General features: G+C 37.7%; 1 protein-coding gene across 2 annotated transcripts; it reads right to left on the bottom strand.

The window, feature by feature from the left end:
* Window positions 1-3,102: 3,102 nt before the first annotated feature.
* Window positions 3,103-13,813, bottom strand: MEPE (matrix extracellular phosphoglycoprotein). Of its 2 annotated transcripts, XM_041759292.1 has the most exons (4): window positions 13,760-13,813; window positions 9,386-9,439; window positions 8,369-8,461; window positions 3,103-4,575 (listed from the first exon to the last, which is right to left on the bottom strand). In XM_041759292.1, exons 1-4 carry the CDS (start codon window positions 13,811-13,813, stop codon window positions 3,103-3,105), a joined length of 1,674 nt encoding a protein of 557 aa, XP_041615226.1. The 2 variants fall into 2 exon arrangements, with proteins under 2 accessions (XP_041615226.1, XP_041615228.1); XM_041759294.1 differs by lacking the exon at window positions 8,369-8,461.
* Window positions 13,814-25,104: the final 11,291 nt, after the last annotated feature.

Genomic DNA, 25,104 nt, shown 5'->3' with positions numbered 1-25,104 from the left:
GGATACAAATCCCAGCTTACTAGTTGGGACACTTACTAACAGTTCTGTGGCCCAGTTTCCTCAGCTGTAAAATAGGAATAGTAAAGGTACTCATATAAAGGATGATGTGTGGATTAAAGGATGTAACAGAGCATGGCATTTTTAGCCATTATTATTTGGGTGTATGTGGAAAATCTGATTTATTCCATAGCTCATATTGCAACTTCTGCTTTGTTAAAAAAAAAAAAAGGTACCTTCTATCAACCTAATTACAGTTTAGATTTTTTGAAGGCATCATGATATTGTATTGACATAGGTGTTTTTCATTTGTGTTATCCAAATTATTCAACTCAATAATCTAGGTGCGGGTCGCCTGGGTGGCTCAGTGGTTGAGCGTCTGCCTTCAGCTCAGGGTGTGATCCTTAGATCGGGGATTGAGTCCCGCATTGGGCTCCCCGTGGGGAGCTTGCTTCTCCCTCTGCCTATGTCGCTGCCTCTCTCTCTCTGTGTCTCTTATGAATAAATAAATAAATCTTAAAAAAATAACCTAGGTGCTGTACAGAATGTACCAGTCATGATTTCTGCTGTTTGGGAACTTACATCTTAGACAAGACTAGACACCTTTCTCTACCTTCTATCTCTTTCTTCTTCTCTTAACCCTTCTCAACTTAGAAGTATGTCAGAAATGGAGAGGTATATCAAATAGTATTTCAAATCAACTATCAAAAAAAAGAATAGTTGCTTAACACATGGAGAATTGTTTTATTCATAGAACGATTCTGGGGGCAGGAGGCTGATGGAGCTGCATTAGTGGTATCTCTGTGTTTGTGTTTTTGTGTTAGAAAACCTACACTTTTGTGACACCAGCTGTCATACAGTTTATGTCAATTTTGACACTATCTGCCCAGAGATACCATCAGATCCCACAGGCTAAGTCCTCAGTGCCATAAGACTGTCCCCCTCCCCAGTTCAGATGCCAATTGCAAGTCTAGGTTGTCACCTATGCTTCTGACCTATTGACTATAAGTCAGAGCTTCCCACAAACCCCTCCTCGGGTTCAGTTAATTTGCTAGAGTAGCTCACAGCATTCAAGAAAACGCTTTACTTTTTGTTTATCAGTTTATTGTAAAAGGATATGATAAAAGATACCAATGAACATCCAGGTGGAGGAGATGTGAAGGATAAGGTATGTGGGAAGCACAGAGCTTCCATGCCCTCTCCAGGTAGGCTGTCTCCTGTCACCTCCACGTGTTTGCCAACCTGAGACCTCTCTGAACACCATACTTCTGAGGTGTTTGTGGAGGCTTCATCACATGTGTGTAATTAACTACTAACTCCGTTTCTAGCCCCTCTTCCCTCTCTGAAGAATGGAGGGGATAGGATTGAAAATTTCAAGCTTTTATTTTATTTCTTTTTTAAGATTTTATTTATTTGAGAGAGAGAGAGAGAGAGGAAGTGATAGAGAGAGAGAGAGAGAGCATGAGCAGGGTGAGGAACAGAGGGAGGAGCAAGCTCTGTGCTGAGCAGGAAGTCTAACATGGGGCTCCATCCCAGGACCCCAGGATCATGACTTGAGCAGAAGGCAGATGTTTAGCTGACTGAGCCACCCAGTTGCCCCAGATTTCAAGCTTTTTATCTAGTCTCTCTAGTGACTAGCCCCCATCTAGGAGCCTACCAAGAGTCACTTCATTAGAACAAAAGACCTAGGATATTTCAAGGGATTTAGGAACTCTCTGTCAGGAACCTGGGTCAAAGACCAAATATTAGAATTAAAGATGCTCCAATTGCCCTTATCACTTAGGAAATTACAAGGATTTTCAGAGTTCTATGCCAGGAACTGGGGGGCAGAGACCAATATATTTTCTGTTATCTCACCCCTTTTCTTCATGGTCACAGAATGGCTGCTGCACCTTTAAGCATTGTGTTAATGTCAAACAAAGAAGATTAGGGAAAGAAGGGAGGAATCATGGTTCTGGTCGTAAAAGTTTTTCTTATCAGGAAGAGCAAAAAAGCCTTCCAGAATTTCATTCCCCTCCCTTACCGGGCAGCTTGGGTCCAATTTCCACAACAGTGTCATAAGTCCAATAGGTGGAAAAACATCTATATGAAAAATTTGGGAAAAGAAATTAACTGGAAGTAATTTAGGACCAGTCGATGAATAATATTTGCCAAAGTAAATTTTTCTCTTGGCTTTGTACTTGTGCTTCTCCTTCTCAATGTATCCCTGTTCCTCCTCCCTTCACCCCATTCCCTTCTTTGTCTGGAAGGAGGCAGAACTAATGAAAGTAGTGATAATGTGGTAAGTTGTTTCGGGGAATAAAATTTGTCTTTTTAAAAAATATTTTATTTATTTGGGTGAGAGAGACAGACAGTGAGAGAGAGAGCACGAATGGGGGAGGAGAGGGGGAGGCAGGCTCCCCGTTGAGACGGGGGGGGTGGGGGGGGATCCCAGGACCCTGGGATCATGACCTGAGTCAAAGGCAGATGTTTAACTGACTGAACCACCCTGGTGATCTTACAAGAAGTTATAAATGTGCAATACAAGAAGGGAACATAGAAAGCTATGAAGCAGGACATCTTCATTAGAGCATAGGGCGGTCAGAAGAAGAAGGAAATGCTGCTTTAAGTACAGTGGGATGAGAGAACGTGGCTAAGCTTTATTCAGCAGATTAACTTCATAACACTGCCTTTGCCAGCAGCAGAACTAATCTTGTTGTCTCTGAAATGAAGCACCACAGACAGCAGATTTTCTTAGAGTTTATTTAATTACAGATTACCATATGAGAGATATTGTTGTTCTTCATATCTATAAAGCAAACAGCATAGGAAGGCTTTCGTGACACTCACAAACTAGTTTTAAATGACATCTATTCAAATGTGAACTATTCCACAAATCCTTAATTAATTTTTCTCCTTTAAAACAAACGTCATAACTTTGAATAGAATTTCAGACTGTGACCGTTACGATAGCAACAAATCTCCCCCAGGGGCTGGTTTTCTTGGCTTACTCAATCTCCGCTCTGCTCTTTCTCATCTGGTCTGCCCTCAGGTGGCTCCCCTTTTCTGTCAGGTTACAGATGATGAGGTATTTGAACCTCTATCCTGCTGGTAATTTCTCGTGGGCTAGTCACCATCACTCTCACTGGAACTGTCACTGTCAGATGATTCACTACTATCATGCCTTCTAGGGGGCTGGCTCACCCTTCTCCTGGAATGGGGTTTTCTGTAACCCCAGGAGCCTTTCCTCTTTGGCACACCCTTATTCCATGTAGAATTTTGTCTGTGGGGTACATAATGATTTTTTCTGCTTTGTGTTATTATAGTGTCCTCATTATTGAGGCCATTATGGGAACCTATTTCATTTTTAATTTCGTTATCAAGATCATGAGAAGGAACAAGCTGGCTCTGACTTTTGCCCTTAGTGGGAAATCTTTGTTTTTCAGTTGAGATGACTTTATTCCTATTAGAATGCTCTGTATCTTTTCTACTACTACCTTTGCCATTTTTTGGAATTTCATTATAATTAGTACTTTCAGCTACATCACTACTGCCTTCAGCTTTTTTCTCTTTTGAGGGTGGAAAAGGGTAATGAAACTCTACTTTCCCTTGGTGAGCATTTTGGCTGTTGGCACCTACTCTGTTTCCTTCTTTTCCAGGGAGTTCCTTAAAGTTGGTGCTACCTATGATATCGTTGCTGCCCTCTACTAGGCTTACATCAGTGCTTGCCTCTTTTCTTGTTTCATCCCTGGTTCCAGTGGTACTTCCACCACTTTCTTCTCTTTCTGGGATCTCATTATAACCTGGCCTTCTTGCATCAGGACTGATAGTATCAGCTTCACGTGGGCCGGAAGACTCTGTTTGTATATCTGCACCTTTTAGGTCAGGACCAATAGGTTCTCCCTTACCAGAAATGTCCTTAAAAGGTTGACCATCTCCGCTGAAAGGAGAGATATCATTGTCCCCCCTCTCTTGAAGATCTGGGTAACCACTGCCTTCAAAATCACTGGGGATTTTTTTGACTTTTTGGAGCTGTTTTGGATAGTCAATGTTGTGTTGGGTATGATGGGTGCTTTTGCTTTTAACTGGAATATTCTGGGCTTGAGGATCTCTTTGATAATTCTTCCTATTTTTTGAGGGGACTTTAACATAGTTCACACTTGCTGGAATTTTGCTTAGAATATTTCTGGGTTTGTTCTCTTTGTTTTCTTCTGCCAAGAGTTCAGTCACAGTCCCTGGCTCCATTATATGTTGCATATTATTTCTGATGAGAGCTGTACCATATTCTTCTTGGTCATGTGATTTGTTGATAGCATTGTCTTTATCCTCGGCCCCATTATTCCCAGGGGATTCAAGGTAAACGGACATCTTTAGGTCACTGTGGGCATTTTCTTTGTTATTAATGCTATCAACTTCATTTGTGGTCTGTATGTTTTCAAAAAGAGTTTGGGTTTTGCTACTTTCTTTATTTTCACTGGCTCCAAGAATGGACAAGTTTTTCTCTCTTTCCTGGGCAATGTTTTCTTTAGGTGCTGGCTCTTGATTTCTTCTCTTACCAGAATTTTGAAGAGCAGTATTGTCTTTGTTTTTTTCTTCCTGCTAAAGTGTAATTTTCAACATAAAGTATTATTATATATTAAATTTTAAAAATTTAATAATTCCTAGGCAATTTAAAAAGAATTACCCACCAGATATTTAAGAGAAAGACTATTAATTCAATAGAAGTTTGTTGGCAGAGATAATTCTGGAATGATCAAAGCAAGTTTCATGGATAAAGAATGAATTGGTAAAGAATGGCTCTCCTTTAGCCTGTGGGGTCCCATGGGGCCCCACACTCTGATGTGGCCTGAGCAGCCCTGAGCACAAAGCATCTAGTAGCTTCCTTGCCCTGGCCACAGCCCTGTTTTGACTAATACAGCTTAATTTCATCCTGTCTTTTTTGGCCACCACTTCAGTCTGTTGGCTCTTATTGAGCATGTGGACATTTTCTTGGATGTATTAATTAAGTGTGTGCAAATACATGAGTGCTCCCAGATGAAGGAAAAAAGTGTAATCAGTTAGAAGCTTGCACTCACAGGGCAAGTGTGTAGGGAAGACAAAGGAGATGGAAAACCCACATTCAGGGAAGCCAGGGTATTGGGGAATTACATTTAGTGGAACAGCAGGCAGCTTGATCCCAATCAAGTGCTTGTTGAAAGTACGTGTACTTTCGAAAGAGCACAGGTATTAGAGTGAGTTGTCCAACTCTACCGTTTATGAGCTATGTGATCTTAGAAACCTTTTTTTTTTTTTTTTTACTTCTCTGAGGCTCAGCTTTCTTAATTGTAAAATAAGAAAAATGACACCTACCTTTTAGGATTGTTGGGAGAATTAATGGTTTGTTTGTTTGTTTTTAAGATTTTATTTATTTATTTATTCACAAGAGACACAGAGAGAGAGAGGCAGAGACATAGGCAGAGGGAGAAGCAGGCTCCCTGCAGGAGATGTGGGACTCTATCCCGGGACTCCAGGATCACACCCTGAGCCGAAGGCAGACGTTTAACCGCTGAGCCACTCAGGCATCCCAATTAATGATTTTATTAAATGTTATAATGTGTGTAAAGTATCTAGAACAATGTCAATGTGTAAGACAAATGATGGTAACTATCATTTCATACATAACCACATATAGCCCTTTATCAAATGGCTGCTTGCTTTCTTCTATATTGTGAGTAATAGTCACTTGATTATTGGATGCTATTTCCCAGTACCTGTTCCTCCCTAACTGTGGTAGTGACAGATGGAGACAGACTAACTCTGGACCCTTCTCTCCATGTACCAACTGAACGTCACCCTCTGGGAGGGTTCTGTGAGCTTCTGGCCCCTCATACTATGCCCTCTGAAATTTATTTTGCTTGGACTTCCTATTTCTCTCTTTCTTTTATCTGCAAATAAGAATATCATTTTATTTGAAGGACTGCTTACTTTTCCACATGTATCTTACCATTGGAAACAGTGGGGAGATTGTTGAATCAGCTCATGCATGAATCTCAAGATTAAAAAGAGTTTATGGAAATGCCTTCTACTCTTAGGAAACTGGCTAATGCACAGCATACAAAAGATATAACTTGTAGTATCTTTAAGATATAATTTGAAATAATTAATTTGTTTCAGTTATGATATTCACTGATCTTTTATATTGGCAAGGATATTCTGAAAATAGGCAATATTTTTCTGTGGGGGGAAGTGTGATCGAAACAAACTTTACAGTAAATTATTTCTGAATAAAAAGTATTTTAAACATTTGGCTTATTTTAAGTCATTGAATCTTGGAAAGTTTTACGTGGACATTTATATCTTCCTTTGAAATCAAGTTCATTTGCTCATTGTGAATATGGCTTTTTTTTTAATTTTTTTTTTTAAATTTTTTATTTATTTATGATAGTCACAGAGAGAGAGAGAGGCAGAGACACAGGCGGAGGGAGAAGCAGGCTCCATGCACCGGGAGCCTGATGTGGGATTCGATCCCGGGTCTCCAGGATCGCGCCCTGGGCCAAAGGCAGGCGCCAAACCGCTGCGCCACCCAGGGATCCCTGAATATGGCTTTTTGCGCTAAATAGTTGTGTTAATCAGTAAACTATGATAATCCTTTTTAACTTATTTTCTCTCCCTACTTTGCCATGGGAAATTTTTTTTTCTTTCTGGTGCTTCAACTGCCTTGAAAACAGTAGCAAAGGGACACCTGGGTGGCTCAGTGGTTGAGTGGCTGCCTTTGGCTCAGGGCATCATCCTGGGGCCCTGGGATAGATGAGTCTTGCATCGGGCTCGCTGCATGGAGCCTGCTTCTCCCTCTGCCTGTGTCTCTGCCTCTCTCTCTGTGTCTCTCATGAATAAATAAATAAAATATTTTTTAAAACTCCACAAAGCAGTAGCATGTATACTAATGAATTGTGTCCATTTCATTAAAGACTGAATAGAGGGATCCCTGGGTGGCGCAGTGATTTGGCGCTTGCCTTTGGCCCGGGGCCCGATCCTGGAGACCCGGGATGGAATCCCACATCAGGCTCCCGGTGCATGGAGCCTGCTTCTCCCTCTGCCTATGTCTCTGCCTCTCTCTCTCTCTCTCTCTCTCTCTGTGACTATCATAAATAAAAAAAAAAAAAAAAAAAAAAGACTGAATAGAGTTCTTTTATAGATGAAAACATGAAACAACTTTTAAACTGTGGAATGTAATAGTCATTTTTGTATTTGTTATTTTAAATGATTTCTGGTTGCATCACTGCCTGCATGATGGTCCTTGTATCAGTTGGGTGGTCTGATTTCCTATGCTCTGCTTTTCTCTCTCAGTGCCCTAGTTCATATTATTCTTTTCATGGGGAATGGCCTCTCCCATCTGCTCATTTGCTCAAATTGTACTCATCTTCCAAAGCCCAGCTCAATTATTTCCATTATGTAGCTTTCCCTAAATACCAGATTAGGAACTAATCTTTTTCTACCCTAAGCCCCTAAATTCATGGTTTTTTGGGTACTACTCCCACAGCACTTTGCACATTCTGAATCGACTTTATAATGACTTTCATAAGTGTCTTTTTTTTTCTAACTCAGCTCCTGAAGAGAAAGAATTAAGTTTTCTTAATCATTTTATCTCACATAGTATTTTGCTCAACATATATTTATTACAACAAAAACATTTTAACTTAGTATAACAAATTAGCTTAACAGGCAGTTAGTATTAGAGATGCCATCTAAAGAATAATGAGCAGGACAAAATAACATTCTGAAGAAAAGCTACTACTTTCATGGGAAATGAAGCCAGATTTGGAAAAAGTAAATAGTCCTTCTGCTGATGGCATTTTAAGCTGTTTCTAGCTCTTTGGCCAATGAATCTGCAAAAAGAGACTGAATGAAAAGAATTATTGTCCTATTCCAGGGACAAGGCCCTTATTCTTTCTCTTCCAAGCATTCTCACCCAGATGGAGTCATCAGTGGAATGAATTTAAGGGGCACTAAAACATGTCCCTCTTAAGGGCAAAATGATTTCTCCTATTAGCTTTCTAAACCTCACCATTAGAATATATGCTAGAATATGTTCAGAAACCCTTCTTACAAAAGGCCAAATGTTACTCAGAAGCAAGAAAAATGCATGGGCATCGGGGGTCCACCAGTATCACATACCTGCTAGGGCAAGTCCTGAAGCAGGGCAGGATTTGGATGAGGGCCTGGGGTGGTCCATCTGTATCAGAGTTTTTTAACTCTTTTAGCAGAGATATTTAAGAAGCCAGGGACTGTGGCACCCGCCACAGACAGAAACCCAGAATAATCAAAAGGAAAGTTGTCTCCAATAACAGTTTCCCCTAGGGTCAGTCCAGATTTTGGCTCCTGATAAGTATCTTCGGTCAGAGATTAAGCTTACCTTTATGTCAGTTTGATTTTTCCTCCCCGATGATGTGTAAACATACTTAAAAATATAATACCCATGTTTCTCATGGTGGCCTTTGTACGTTATCTACAAAAACATAACATTATATTAAGATGTGTTTATAACATTAAATTTCCTGGCTCTCTTTCTGATTGTACAAGATATTCTTTAACTTAGGTGAAGTCAAATTCTGCCTCTGACAAATGGTAGTGCTTCTTATAACCACAGGAGAGCGTCTGTCAGCCAGCTCCTAAAGATAAACCTTGTCCCTTTTTTTCCTATATGCCTGTAAATCTGTTTTCTCTAAGGATGACAAACAACTGCTCTCTCTCGCAGGGTATATTAATTTTGTTATCAAATTTCAGTGGAAATGGAGCATTTGGAAGTGTTTTCAGGTGGGAGGGGCTGTACGGATTGGGAGAAATGTAGGTTTTACAGTATTCATGTCTGTGGTCAAATTGGAAAGATTCACAGCATGAGCATTCAGGCTCTGATGTTGGCAGTTTTTACCTTCATAATTTTCAGCTGTGATGAAGAACAGAAGATTGTTAGGTCCTAGAAAAGAATTTTCTGAAACGGCCAGGAGAAACAATGGTAGGCTGCAATTTGGTGACATGAAAAACTGAGGCTACTTGTTTAACTTTCTGCATGCATATGGAAAACTAACTCCTTGTAAACAGAATTCCACATGAAGATTTAACTCTTTTCCCATTATTTCTTCCCTCCTTTGTTGTTTTGTTCTCATGTACATGTGTGGGAAAATAGTTTGCTAATAAATATGCCAGGCTTTTTACTCACTTCTCCCTCGGAAGAAAGAAGTCACAGTGAAGAGAAACAAATTTCCATTCAGAATGTTTCTCTTTTCTATCTAAGTGCCAAAATTATGTTGTGTAATTTTGCACTTCCCTTCTAAGTGCACAAGAATATTTTGACAGTTGAAAATTTCCTCTCAGGAGTTTTTTTCTTTACAAAGTTGAAATAGATTTATTTGAGAAGAATAATTCTGTTTACCCTCTGTTCTTCCACACAGTCATCCTTGGTTTTCCCAGTCGGTGGCTGAAATGTCTGGAAGGAAACAAGAAATAAAACTTCACCAAACATTCATCTCTTCATCCATTTCTGCAAACAATAAATGTCTCGTTTATTTTTCTCTTGCTGAATTTTATTCTTCAATGTAGAAAATCATTGCAACCAAAGAAGATGGATAAAGTACATTAATATTTGTTTTAGTCGGACAAAAGAGGATGCCCACATTTTTCCTCCAGAGGGAGACAATGCTATCTCCAATAGAACCATATTCAAGCACAGAATTGCCACACTGGGGAGGGGTGGCACTCCAGATATGGAAGCTTAGATGTTGCTGATATCAACTGAAAAATAAGTTTTTACTGGCACATTGGGAGTTGTTTAGTATCAGTGAACCAAACTCAGAGCCCAGTGATGTGAATTATTCGTGTGCAGTGATTGCATAAGTTTAGTAACTGCTGTATTAGCAAAGGGCTGATACTGCTATTGGTCCAGCAAAAGTAAAACTGTAGCCCTGTACATAAGGGGTAAGATCACATTCAGGGATGGTACTTGGCTGTTGTCAGTCACCTGAGCAGAGATTTCTGTCAGGGAAGGAAAAATGGAGTGGCCCGCAGATTGGATCTTGAGAGTACTTGGGGTGAGAGGTAGCTACTAAAGTGGAGAAAGGTCAGAAACTAGGAAGGAATAGATCCGGGCAGCGTGTTCCAGGCTTTTGGGCTTAAATTTAGGTGTCACAGGAGAGCCTGAAGAAGAGGACCGGAGAATTTTGGAGCAAGCTTGCTGTGAAAGAACAGACATAACAATTCTCTTATTCCCAGTATTTTAACTTTCTTATTTCTTTTTGAAACTCCTAGGTTATCTCAGATTTCAGAAAAGGAACCAGTAGTCAAGACTGGTTTGTGTTTATATGCATGTGCTAAAGTGACAGCAGGCATCATGATGGTATGTATCAGTCGTAAAAGAGAGAGAACCCCTGAAGGGAAAGATGAAATAAAAAGGCCTTATCCACCTAGAGAGTATTCTTCCTGAATAAGCCTCCATGATCTGTATTTTTCTGCAGTAAAATATAGGCAATTATCCTTTCAGATATTGCACTTTAGAATTTTTAGAATGACCTCTATAAACTGCATTTCCTGAGTAACTTTGCTGTCTGGGTTCAGCCTTGGTTTGGCTAATGGAAGGCCTAGCCTGGCATTGAGAGTAGAAAGAGAGCGGCCAAGGTATATTTTCCTGGTCTGTCTCTGTTTTGGGCTGTATCTCTCGGATTGGACACATCTCTTTTGTGCTCCTGCCTCCTCTGGGGTCCCTTCCCCCATGCAGGGCACCGAGAACACCACCTCTTTCCTTGTTTCTTCAGCCCAAGGAGTAGTAGTAGTTTTAATCTTTGGGTTGCCTCACCACCCATGATTTGCTCTTTCTGTTTGTCCTATACTTTATAACTATTCTCCAAATAAAATTTCTCTATTGAACTGCCTATCATGAGAGTTTTGTTTTATTTTAATTTTATTTTCCTGACTGGACCCTAACTGATAAAATTGTCTTAGAAATAAACTCAAAACTTTAGTAAAAGTACCCTGTTGGCTTGGCTCCAAGGCACATCTGCCTAACATTCCATTATATTCTAGAAACAAAAATGGTTTGTCAGTAACACCTTATATTTACATAGCACTTTACAGTTTGTAAACTACTTTTGTATATATAATCTCATCTGATTCCCCTAATAACCCCCGTGAGACAGGCAGTAGAAGAAACAAAATTGTCTACACTTAAACAGCTGGTAGAAGTAGTAGAAGATATATTGTAAAAGAGATATTGTAAGCAAATCCTTAGTCTCAAATTCCCAGGGTTAAAACAGATTTTTAAGTGGCCTGCTGTATGCCAAAAAATCATCTTTAATAATAAGAGGAAATGTTCTTGAATTTTACATTAAGTACCTTTAAGGCATATTTTATAATTCTATCCATGATTGACTTTTTCTTATGTTGGTTCTTATGTAAGTTTAGAACATAGAGTCATTTCTCAAAAATATCAAAACAGTGAAAATAATTCTGAATATGGTGCTGTGGGAAAGAGAAAACATAAAAATGAGATGGGTAGATATTAAGCAAGAGAAAAAATGATGGTTTGGGGTATTTGGCATCTTCTCATAGAACACACACACACATGAATTAAAAACATACTTGATAGTATAGAGAACCTTCATAAAGTTTGCAATAATAAGTCATGAACTTACAACAAAGTAGCTTATAACAAAGTCTGTAGTCTAACTGCATGTTGATAAATATAATTGAATTGCATGGTCCAATATCCACCTTTTGTTTTCTTCAAATTTTGTTTTTTTTTTTCTTCAAATTTTGTTTTTGGAGGAAACCAGAATATCACCCCTAAAATATGCTTCTTTGACATAAAACTTATTTTGAACTGAAGGCAATTAAGTCATAAATGTAGAAAAAGTTCCCTCTTTTCTGCCTAAAGGTAGGAAACAAATTGTCCTGTTCCTGAAGACCGGCTTTCATCAGTTCAGGGATGACACCAGAGAAATCCACAAACAAATTTTGTTGTCGCTTTAGTTGGACTACCCTCAGCCTAAATCCCTTTGTCTTATCAATTTTTTACAAATTTACTGTTTCCTGTCTAAAAGATATAAAATTTTCCTGCTTTGGTCACCTCTTTGACTCTTCATTCTCTTGTGACAGCTCCCGTGTGCATATAGAAATTTAGTAACATTTGTATGCTTTTCTCTTGTTAATCTGTCTTTGTCAGTTTAATTTTCTGACTGGAGCCATGAACACAAAGAAGGTTGAGGAAATCTTTTGTTCTCCTACAGTTTGAATTTGGATTATAATTCCAAAAGAGATGTAAATGACTCAATATATTCTAATTTCTGATACCACAATCCATTAATAATTTAGGTAATTGACTAAAGGGAATCTATATATCTGAGAGGAAACATCACATTTAGCCATTCATAATCCCAAATTTTGTCTCTATTTCCTTGTTGAGCCTCTTTCATCTGCAATATGCAGCCCTCGCTTCTCCCCCGACACCCATTTTGCAGTTCTCCCACATTTGACTGTGGCCTTGTAATGGAGAAGGCATTGTCTCCCTCTGCAGAACAATGCTGGCACCTTCTCTTGATCAGTGGTCACTGGATTGATATTGACATAGCATTTACTGGAAAATGGTCAGAAGGTGCCATTCCAGCTGTTCTTTGGAATGTGTTGCTTAAATAGATTCATCCTCAGCTGGTGGGATTGAGCTGAGTCAGCAGGACCCACTCAATTCTCATCATGCCTAAGCACATGCCTCTGTGGTCGTGATTGAGCTGAGTTGTGTGGATGGGGCCTGGCAGATGTCTATTTTAGGCAGTATGGCCCACCACAGGACTATCAAAGGATATGTGCTAAGAAGGTCCATGCTTTCCTCAATTTTCTGCTGTCCTCGCTAGATGGCATGGTTTATGCTCATCACTGGGTCACCCAGCTGGTCACTCACTGGCTCAGGACCTATATTTAAGTACTTCCGGCAACAGAATGACTACTTGTTTCCATGCTCCCCAACTGAAATGGTTCTGAAAAGCTAGGATGCTTTTCAGACATTATCTAATTAGCACTATGTCTGCACTGCAAAAAATATCAGTAACACTCAGCATTTTCACAAGATAATTTAGTCACATCCTGAGTACTCATCTGAGTGAATCAGAAGGAAGAAAAGACACAAAAGGAAATTGCAGCTCAATTTATGTTAAGCTTAAAAGTCCTTCTTCCCATCTTTAGCCTTCTTGTTGAAGAGAAAAATCATTAGCACGATTTCAGTGTCGGGTCTTACAAGAATTACAGAAAGGGTCTGGTTTCTTTCCATTGCCAGGTATTTACAAAATCTAGTTGATCAGCTTTAAAACAGCCAAGTCAATTTTTTTTCAGTTTTTAGTAAAATAGTGAAAGTTCTTTAGACGTGTTATATAATTTGGTCTCTGAGCATTTACTCATTAACAATAGTTGATTTACCCTAAAAAAAAAAAAAAAAAAAAAAAAAACAATAGTTGATTTGAAACACTGTGACTGGCTATTGATTTTCTCAAAAATACTCTTGGTGGCACTTCTTGAAAGGCAGTATGTTGACATTTTATAATTCAGCACATATTTATTATTTATTGAGGCCCTCCTTGGTAATAGACATTTGTGTCAAGTGCTGTATGCTTTCTTTTTGCTTGGTACTTTCTTGCAACTAAACTAGGTAAGGCTTACTAACTAAAAAAAAAAAGGAAAAAAAAAGAAAAAAAGAAAGAAACATTGCTTAGAGAAATAATGAGAGCAAGAGATAATATGATGCATAACTGAATTCGTAAATGCTTACTGGTGCTGCCCAAGTCACGCTGAAAAGAAGCAGTCCCAAACAGACAGTTTGCATCTCTGAGACTCTCTGCAAAAAGACAATAAAATTTTACCCTAAAATATTGCCAATTATGAACTGAAGTCTTAAGAATAAATAAAATACAAAAATATATACAAACATCCTTTTCCCAGTAGTCCGTTTCCTTGTTTTAAAAAAACCATGTATAGTTTATAACCAAATGTAGATTATTTTAATCTAAGAGCCTTCATATGTAATTATTCTGTGTGAAAGTGAAAATTGTCCAGTATTATTAAAACAATGAAGTCAGGAGATAGAAATGAATTTTATAGATACATTTACTTGCTCTATTATCAGCCCAAACTTTTCCCTTTCGTTTTTAGAGATCATTTAATTTTATTATTGTATAATTCATAATAGTATCAAGTTAGTGTAAGAACTCATAACAGACTCTACATGAGTGCCAGCAAAGCAGGCTTACTGTGAGGAATAAATAATTTTGTCTGCTGCCAGTAAGATCCCCTAATCTATATCCTTATATTCATTAGCAATTTATCTGGGCTAGAAGCCATCCATGGGCTGCAGAGTGAAACAATTTGTGTAATCCTTATATTAATAGCTAAAATTTACTGAATACTAAAATGAGCTAACCACTCTTCTAAAAATTTTGCATATATTCAATTAATTGAGCCTCACCACAACCCTATGGGTTAGATGGTGTTACTATTCTTGTTTTAGAATAGGAAATAGAAAGTCAAATAATTTGCCTCAGAATTCCCAGGTATTGAGAGGTATAACTGGGATTAGTATCCAAGCAATGTAACTATAGAGCCAGTAATCATAATGAAGACTCTATGCCATCTTGAATAAGTTTCTATTTTATTACAGAAAAATCTACATGTAGTAGATTTCATTTTATTACAGAAATATCTACATGTAGTTGATTTAAAGGCAAATAATATTTTATATTGAGCTCAACAAAATTATGCTTAAACATTAATATTTAGCTATGGATAAAGGTACATATTTATACTTTGGTGAATACTAAGAGGAGCTAGTGAGCTCATTTACATTAAGTAGCCATTATTGAAAAAAAAAGTCAATATAATAGTGGATTATTAATCTGTTGGTTTTGATTAATATTAGGTATTTTTCTGACTACCACCCAGACATATAGAACGAATTCGAGAATAAAAAATTTATACCACTCTTTGAGATTGTTTGGGGAAAACACTTTTAATGGGAACAATAATCTAAATGCTGTTGCAATCTTTAAACATTTCAAGGTAAAAATTTTTATTTGGAGAAATAATGTAACTATTAAATATATTCTAAAAACTCTAGGCTATTTGCTTCTAAACAATATAATTTTCATGACCTTAAACCTAACTATAATTTAGCCATCCACATATTTTAGAGATCAGGACAATACAAGTCATTTATCAAATGACTTAATGCTCATCAATAGAAATATCTGCATGAATAACTATGCATATTCAAACACATTCATATAAAATTATGAATATGCTTATATTATCCTTATTCTGGTTTATAAATGAAGGTATAGAAAAAAATTAGACTCTTTGAATTATGGTGGATCTTGATAATGCTAACACTTAAATCAAAGAGGAAGTTGCTACCAAGGTATCAATTTTAGTGGATAATTTCCAGAACTTAGTAACACATTTTATATTTTATAAAAACACATTCTAATGTGTTTAAACACATGAAGTTTAAGAGTATAAAACAAAGCACTAAAAATTATACCATTGTGTTGAGTAGAGAATACTTTCAATATATATTTATTTTCAAAAGCAGTCTCCCTACCTGGATGGCATATATCTTGAAAATGTAAACTACATTATAAAATTATTTGCTATCAAGAATATCAAGAGAGCCAAATTACCTGATATATTTTACCTTCAGAATACTTGGCTTCTTCCACGGGATTAGCAGTCTCTGGGCAAATTTTGCTGAAATTTAAAGTTTGTTAGAGTTCCCAATGGCCAATCAGCATAGACTTACTTAGCACTAGCAAACAATTTGTTACCAGTGCCCACAGATAACCATAGGGGGCAAAGTAATTTTAATCTAAAAATGTTTTTGTGGTGAAAAGCTGCTATCAAATGTTCCAGAAAGTAGGATAAACAGAAAATATAAATACCTTAGTTTGGTGTATGATGTTGTCAGGTAATTAAAACTGATTTCAGAACTATTAATTAGGACTCTGAATTATTAACATTTCCATAAGTGGAAAAATTTTAGCTAACCTTTTGTGTAGAAAGTTTATAATTTCAACTTAGTCTGTATTAAATTCAGCAACATTTAACAAAAATGTGTTATGAGTGCTTATTATGTGACAGACACTGGGGAAGTAGCAGTAAGCAAAGTGGACAGGAAAGAAAATCCCTGTATTCATGGAGTTTGTAATTTGGTGGGGAGACTGACAACAAATAAAATAAATAAGTAATATATATGATGTAGATAGTGACATAGACTACATATAACAAAAAAAGTATTGCAAGGAGAGGAATGACAAGCACTGGGGGTGGGGACATGAAGACACTAAGTTGAAGTACTAGATAGGGAGACCTGGGAAGGCCTCACCAAGAAGGAGGCTCTTTAAGAGTAAAGACCTGTAAACACATGGCATCTAGGGGAAGAGCATTCCAAGTAGAAGGAAGAGGAGGAGGAGAGCCCCAGAGACGAGAGTGTGTTGACTCGTTCCAGGAACAGAGAAGAGGACCTTTTGACTGGAGAGACTAAATGAAGTGAATAGCAGGAAATGAGGTCAAAAGGGTAGTAGGTGGCAGATGGCATGGGGCCTATAGATCATTGCAAGGCTATTGACTTTACCCTGAGTGAGAAAGAACCCTTGGCAGTTTTGAGCAGAGCTGTAACTGCAGAGTAATTGAAATAGGAAAAGGCAGAGATGGGCTTGGAAGACCTTTAGGTAATCCAGGCAAACCATGATTAAGACTTCAATCAGTGATGGCAGAAGGGATTGGGGGAACTGGTCAAGTTCTGGATATATTTTGAAAGTAAAACCAATAGGATTCAATGACATACCACATGTGGGCTGTGAGAGAAAATCAGGACTCAAGGGTGAATCCAAAGATTTTTGGTCTGAGCAACTAGACAAATGCAGTGCCTTTTATTGATATGGGGGAAACTGCAAAAGCAGTGGTTTTGGGAGAAACATTGAAATAATAATAGTAATTATTGGTAAGAGATGTGTCTGGTATTTTCATTGTAAGCATCTTTGCCACAGATACCTTTGCTGCAAGAATTTTCCTTATAAATATTTTCACACAAAATAAATAAATATTTTCACAACATGAGGAATTGGCTGTAAGGCAATTTTGTCATAAAAGATAAAAAATAACTGGTTAACAGTTTGGCTTAAGAGTTCGATTTGATTTCTCCATTGATACAATGCTCCCATTTTTATATTATATAAACCTTAACCTCATAATGGTCTATATAATGGTGCAGAATTTTGAACCCACATTTCCTGTAGAACTTAGGGACATCTACTAGTGGACATGTGACAATATGGCAAGAACAAACAACAGTGTAGAAGGCTTTCACAAGGGGACACAAAGCTCAATTACAAATATGCATCCTAGTATTTAGAAACTGATACTTCTCTATGTTTTTTTATTTTAAGATTTATTTATTTGAGAGAGAGAGTACTTGCTTGCACCCGCAAGCACAAGGGGAAGGAGCAGATGGAGAGGGAGAAGGAGAGAAACTCAACTTGATTCTCTGATGAGCAGAGAGAAACTCAACCAGACTCCCTAATGCCCCTGATTTTAGTGGGGGGAGGTACTCCATCCCACAACCTGGTGATCAGGACCTGAACTAAAATCAAGAGTCCAATGCTTAACCGAGCCAGCTGAGCCACCCAGGCACCCCCAATACTTTTTTTAATGAAGGAAGAAATTTTAGTGAAAAAAGAAAAAGTGTAATGCCTAAATGAGGAAATTAATCATCAAGAAAAAAAAAAAAAGAAAGGAAAAAAGTATAATATTGTGAGTGAAGGACTTTGAAGACAAAGGTTTAGTTATAATCCATGAAATAAAATCGGTTATTTGTGCAGCACTGCCCCAAATCTGTCCTATACATTTTGAATGTACTCAATATTTTGTATTTCTTAACAAAGTGTTTTCACTTTTGTTACTCATTTTTCATGTTTCGTTATGCCCTCTTTAATGAATGCCCCTTTTGTTTTTCATAAATGTATCTTTTACAGCACAGTTGCTTTACGGTCAATTAGTTACCCCATCAAAATGCTTATGGAGGATACGCTCGCTGCAGAGATGTTCAGGGCCTAGCTGCCTAGAAGCTGTAAGTATTTCTCCTTTATGTCACTGACAGGAAAATGTTTATTTCTATCTAGATGTATCTTTGTTCAGTAAGAGAAAATTCAATGAACTTTAAGAGAAAAAATTTGCTTAGCTACTAGTCCTAGCAAGGAGTAAACTGGCAGTAGCTAAATATATATGCTCCCAAAGTTAAAGTGAATTCAAAGCTTCAAAAAAAAATCAACTTAGGCCTCAAATTTAGAACCTACAATTGACAAAAGAAAAAGTAGCCTATTCTGGTTTTAAGGTTGCAGAGAAGAAACTGCAGCAGGGGTGGGGGAGGGGAGGGGGAAAACCAAGAAAGATTATTTGCTAAAGTTCTGTGAAGTCAAGGTGTTACTTCTACCCTCTTGACGCCCCCTGAGTTAAGCTTGAACTACAAAAACTCAACATAAGTTTTCTAAACATTTTTGTGTCATAAACAGTTTTGTAATAACATTTGTTAGGAGTGAATAACCAAAGATAAAGAACAATGTTCTGTTAAAAAAAAAAAAGTCTATCCTCACACCATCCCTATTTAACTTGAAAACAAAATACAACTAGGAAGCAATAGAGAAGACAAGAAATGGACACCTGGATTTTCTTCTGGTTTTTGGCTGATGGTTCAAGAATGGGCACCTTCGTTTTAGATTTTGTACCTTGCCTGGCCTTCCTGGGTCACAGTGTCCCAGAGTTGTTCCTCAAATAGATTTTAAGATGAAAGTAGTCCATTCAACATGTTGCATTTTGTGGTGTCCTTTTCATTTCTTACGCTTCACTTGAGTAAGAGCAATCCTATAAAATGTTAATTAGCTAGGAATCTACACAAGGTTTTAGTTGTTTGGTTTTGTGTTTCCATTTATTTCTGGAATGTCACACCTATCTTCCCTGTAGTTGTGCTCTAGGCCCAATTGCTTTAGTGTATATATATTTTTAAAAATATTATAGTAAATAGTTTTACCTTCTGGGATTTTGGTCCCCAGTTTAACACTATTATGCAACGCGTTTCTCTGTATCATTTTAGGAAATTAGGGGTAAACATCATATAGATAGAGAAAGGGAGAGAGGGGGGGAGAAATGTATCTATATATAATGTATATAGTATATTATATATATAGTATATCATATGTATAGTAATTCTTTTTTTTTTTCTAATTTACATACACAACAAATGTACATTTCTCCTCCAGAATCCATGGGGAGTTATTACAGTGTTGGGATTAGATAGACCCTTAAAGATTTGTTAAGGCTTTAGGCTTTTCATAGAAATATTTATTTGCCCTTGATCTTCAGAACAGAGTCCAGAATGGGTGTGCTGGGTCTTACCCTGTGTTTAGCAGAAGAAAATGTTTCTGTTATGTTCATTCATGTGTATATCAATATTCATCTTGAATTTAAAAAAAGGTCCCTTTTTCTAAAACATCACTTGCAACCAACTTTCTCATCTACCCTAAAATTATTTTTATTTTTAGTTTTTATTTTTTTCTCTCAGTATTTGAGAATTTCAACAGAAGTACATAAAAATTTCAGCCAGATATGGAACCACGGCGGGTCACAGAACAGCATGAAGCTAGCTGTGTTCATTTCTCTAGGCTATTTGTTTACTCATTCAGCTATTACTAGCAAAGAGAAGACATGTCAATATAATTTACTTTTATTTTTATATTAGAAAGATGTCTTATTACACCTTAAAATGTAACTCAGAGGATGTAGTTAAAATATAATTATAATGATACCAGCCTTTCCTTCAGGACATGGTGACATCGCTGGAAGTGGCTGTAAAACTTTGTTGTGTTACCTCAAGGGGGAAATATCTCTCATTCTCAAAATAGTGCTTTTCAGAGGTTGCCGTTTTGTTTTTCAGGACTAAGAATCTTCTCCTTAGGAGAAAGAACATGACAACTTTTACCAGCTAGTTATTCATTGCATTGGGCACAACTAATATTTTCTTACCAAATTGGAGCATATCTAGTCCTCTCAGTTTTTAGTTTTTAACATCAAGTTTATCTGCATTGTGATAGTATTTTATTTTAGCTTAATTCTTATGAACCCAGATTTTCTCTTTGTCATTTCCTGTTCCAGTTACTTATTGCTATGAAACAAACCACCTTAAAACTTAATGGTTTAAAACACCAATATATTACTTTCTTTCAGTATTCTGTAGCGTGATTTGGGTTAGCAATGAGGTCCTCACTTGGGATCTCTCATTTGGAACATTCAGAGTGGGGAAAGTACAAAATTTTATCCAAAGTTATCCAAAGACGTGACTGAGGTTTCTATCTAAGATGGTGCCTTGGTGCTTCTCCATATTCCAGACCTTTCTCTCTGGTAGAATAGGCTCAGCACTTTAAAATACTTTATTTTTAAAAACTTTATTTACAGTGGCTCAGCACTTTAAAATACTTGGTGGGCTAAAATCTCATTAACTGGATTTGTTGGCTTAAGAATAAAAATTCCCATGTAAATTACATTTTATTATATTCTATTCTTTCTCAGGGGGTCTCTTCTGTCTTATATTTCATGAGTTCCAGGCCTTGAGCAGACAGCAGAAGTTGTTAGGCCAGTTTTATGAGCTAAGCTTGGAATTGTTATGGAGACATTGTAATTATATTGGTCAAAGCCATCAGATCCAAAGGAGTGCAGAAGTAGTTTTCATGCCTTGATGGAGAGAAGTGACAAGATGCAGCTGCCTTGTGGCCACACTAATAACCACAGACCATCCACTTCCACAGCATGGCCTGGGATGAGAAGACTTTTAGTGTACCATTGCCTGGTGAGGGCCTGCATGTCTGCAGGATCATCTTGCAGAAGTAATCTTCCTCATGCCCTAAGACCTTTCTTAGTTTATCTAAGCTACCCTCTGTGGCCAGTTTTCTTTCAATGATCCAAGAAACTCATAAGCCTCCCAAACTTTGGGATCTGGAAGAAGATGTAGGGGAAGAGCTCTGCTGCCACTTCCTGACAACCTGGCATGTCTCCATATGGACCACATGGGCAAAGGTTGACTTCATTCTGACCTGAGTCTTGGCCAAGTGCCCTGTGATTCCTCTTAGAGCAAGGAGTGATAAGCTGCCTGGTACAGGAATTCCAGAGGCATTTCCTTTCCCACTTCTCCATCTTCTCGGAGTTGGTCACAAGGCTATTTCTCATCCATCTTCCTGATTTCAGTTGAGCATAGGACTTTCAGCCTCTCCTGTTTAGGGCTCAACTGCAGATCTCTTTGTAAGTCTCTCTACTTAGCCATAGGCGAGAGCTGGCTCCTCAACAACGGAATGACTTACTACCTCTGCTGTCATTTGGCCCCTTCAGCTCAGTGTCATCCTGTGGGGCCAGCAATACAGAGAGCTGACATCATGCTGATACTGCTTTTGCTCTCTGTGAAAGTTATAAACTGTTTGACTCCACTTGAGCTCATTGTCTCCCTATTGGCTGAATCAGTCGAATTGTGACATGCAAACCTAGCAGATGCAGTTGAGATTCTCATGGCCCTGTTACCAATTACATTGCCTTTTGAGGAATGCTTTAATGCTTGACAAGGGACAAAGTTTTGTCCTATTTTGACAATAGCATGAAAGTATATTTTCCTTGTTTACTAATAGTCTCTGTTCTTAAAGAGAACCTTCTTTGATCACCTGAGTATGATGTGAAACCCATAAAATTATATCTTCTTATTAATACCAAAGGGCAAAGTAGTAAAAACATAGGGTTGTTATATGTACTCTTATGCAAAATTTCCTCTTCTGATTCCCAGTTAAATTCACTTATCTTAACAGGGTGATTTTTCTCTATAAAGAACGAAGCTGTGAGAGATATATGGGGTGTGGACTTTGGAGCAGATTCCTTTCCTCCACTTAGCAAGTGCATCATCTCAGGCAAGTTACTAAATGTCTTTGTAACTCAGTTTTCTTACCTACAAAATGTAGTAGACTTTTAGTAATTGTTGAGAATGAGGTAATACATGTAAAAATGAGGTAAAATATGTAAAATGCTTAGACTAAAACTGACACACGGTAAGTATATAATAAGCATTAGCTACTATATTAATGAAAATAGTGGTTCTCAAACTTTAAAGTACACAGGAATCACCTGTCCACTCCCAGTCTCTCATTGAGTGAGTCTTGGGTGGTGCTCTAGAATCTGCATTTCTGATGTTGCTGCTACTGATCTGTTGACTATGCTTTGAGAACTACTGAGTTAGGATAATTTGCATGTAAATAACAGAGATCCTCTATCACAATGACTAAAAGAGAACAGAAGTTTATTTGCAGAGGTAGGTGTCCAAAGCTGGTCTGATACAGACTTTTTCTGTCTTGGCACCTTCCCATCCAAAGATTATTGCTTCATGCACACTGTCATAGATGGCTTACCATCATTGTTGAATTCCAGCCAGTAGGAGAGAGAAATTGGAGAAAGGGGAAGAGAATAATACTTCTCTTTAGGAAGACAACCAAGAAATGGTACTCATCCAAGGTACTCATGGCCAGAACTTAAATTGAATGACCACATCTAGCTCCAATGAAAGTGAAAGAAATTAGAATTTGCTCTGTAGCCACAGGCCCAGCTTAAAAACCAGGGTTCTGTACTCAGAGAGAGAAAGGAGAACAGGTATTATGGGCATCTGTGATCTTTACCACAGCTACAGTGTGGTTTCTACAAGTTAACAATAGCAAAATAATTTTCTGTGGATAGGAGGATATAAAGATAAACTTGATTTCCCCCACCTCCAAATGCAAACATAACTTCTTTAATTTTTTATCTTTTCTCTATTCAGAGGAGTCGTTTGATTGATTCACAGGAGAAGGATTATCTTTCCCTGGGAGGAATAAAAATACTCCCCCTTTTTTCCAAATAATTTGAATTCTCATCATCTGCCAGATGGACCATCAGTGGGTACTATCAAGGAATATAGAAAATAAAACTTTTGTTGGAAAGGAGAAGGGAATTTGAAGCAAGAGACCAGGGAAGCTAGCTAGCTAGGATGGCAGGAGTCTGGAACTCTAACATGATCCTAAGTAGGAAACATTTTTTGACGAGGAGGCCTTCCATGAAGAAAGTTTTGCATGATATGACTGACAGAATTACTGTAAGGGTCATTGTTGGGGTGCCCAAGAGCTGGGTTAAGTCACAGCCTTTACCAATCTACTCCCTAGTCTTTACCCAAGAACATCATGTTGCCTTCATCTAGGCCCTGGGTAGTTAACCAACTATAGTTCTCATCATAAGACTACCCATTCATTTGGTGTCTTGGCTAGGCTGTGAATCTTTCCTCTGCAGCCATGACCCACTCTGAGTGAACCTCTTGCCATAGTTCTCCAAAAAATTCCCCACTAGTCTAAAGGAAACTCCTGGATACTTGGAGCAATGGTGGAATTAAAGTGAGCTAGCTCAAATCCCTGAGGTGGAAGACTACAGAGCAGACACCCCCATTCCATAAGCCCAAAGCAAAGGAAGAAGAAACCATAACAGAAAAGATTAACTAATTTTGCTAAAAGAGGTAATAATATTGGAATATTAATAAATAAACTTCACAGATTTTGAAGATATTTTTCAAATCTAAGATTTGATGATTCTATGATAATGTTGAGATAGTTTGTGACAATAAGTCACAAATAAATAAGATTACCTATATTGTCAAATAAAAAGTATTGATTACACTGTTCCCAAGGCCTCAATCTCATCAAACACTTTTGTTTACAAAGATACGTTAGGGCAAGAAAAAAAATGTTTTATGGATTATAAAGGACCAGGTAATTCTATAACAATCAGATGCACCTAAGTGCTAACATGGAGAAAGGGAGGGGAGTGGAGAGGAGAGAGATGATGATTTTGAGCAACTCATTAACATGTGAGGCTCTGAACAGTAACTATTGAGTACACTCCACGTGCAGGAGATGAGGTGATGAGGACTAAAGAAGGTTATTTATTTACTCTCAATAACATCTAACTCCAGAGTTCATGCACTTTGCACAATATATATGCCAAAATATGAGAAGACCACTGCTTTGAAAAGATTCTTTAGGGCTCAAGTCATAAAACCTGGCTGGTTCTAAGAAAATTGTAATATAGGACAAATCTCATTTTTCAGCAGTATTATCATTAGTGATTTCCTGCTCACTTATGGCTCCAACACCCATTACTGATAAATATACACTAATAAATATAGCATAATGGCAAAGAGCACAGATTCTAAAACCGGTCTGCCTTTACCCTCAGCTTTGCCACTTGTGGCCTTGTGCAAGCTGTATGTCTCTTTGTGCCTGACTCAGTTCCTTTATCAATAAAATAGGGGATGACAAAGATACCTACCTGATAGAGTTTTGTGAGGATTAAATGAGTTAGTAATCCATGATATTATTAGAATTGGGAAAATGTGAATATGATCTGTATATTATAAAATACTATCATAGCAGTGTTTAATTTCTTTAGAATGAGAATGAGAATGGTATTGTGGCTATGTAGAAGAATTTTTTATTTTTATAAGTACTGAAGAATTTAGGTGTAAAGCATCATGATGTCATGATACCTGCAACCACTTTTTAAGGGTGTGCATGTGTGTATGTGTAAGAATTTTCTACTCCATCCCACTTCCCACCCCACCTAAAACCAAATCAAGTAGGAGTAGGGTTGCCAGATACAAAATAGAGTATTCTATTAAATTTGAATTTTAGATAGATAATGAGTGATTTGTTTAGTATAAGTATATCCCAAATAATTCATAGAGGCCAAATAGTGCACGGAGCATACTTATATTAAGAAGTTTTTCGGGAACCCTGGGTGGCGCAGCAGTTTGGCACCTGCCTTTGGCCCAGGGTGCCATCCTGGGGACCCGGGGTCGAATCCCGCGTCAGGCTCCCGGTGCATGGAGCCTGCTTCTCCCTCTGCCTGTGTCTCTGCCTCTCTCTCTCTCTCTCTGTGACTATCATAAATAAATTAAAAAAAAATTTTTTTTTAAAAAGAAGTTTTTCTTTGTTTATCTGAAATTCATATTTAACTAGGCATCCT

The sequence above is a fragment of the Vulpes lagopus genome, chromosome 6 (assembly GCF_018345385.1).
Source record: "Vulpes lagopus strain Blue_001 chromosome 6, ASM1834538v1, whole genome shotgun sequence".
Taxonomy (NCBI): domain Eukaryota; kingdom Metazoa; phylum Chordata; class Mammalia; order Carnivora; family Canidae; genus Vulpes; species Vulpes lagopus.
This window is presented reverse-complemented; position numbering and strand designations above follow the sequence as displayed.

Excerpts from the sequence above, each read along its gene's own strand:
- MEPE (XM_041759292.1), bottom strand. The coding sequence starts at position 13,813 with ATGCAAACTGTCTGTTTGGGACTGCTTCTTTTCAGCGTGACTTGGGCA. Across the intron at positions 8,462-9,385 it reads ACTGTGTGGAAGAACAGAGG|ATAACGTACAAAGGCCACCA; the intron begins GTAAACAGAATT and ends ATGTTTTTGTAG. Across the intron at positions 4,576-8,368 it reads AAAATCAAACTGACATAAAG|CAGGAAGAAAAAAACAAAGA; the intron begins GTAAGCTTAATC and ends ATTACACTTTAG.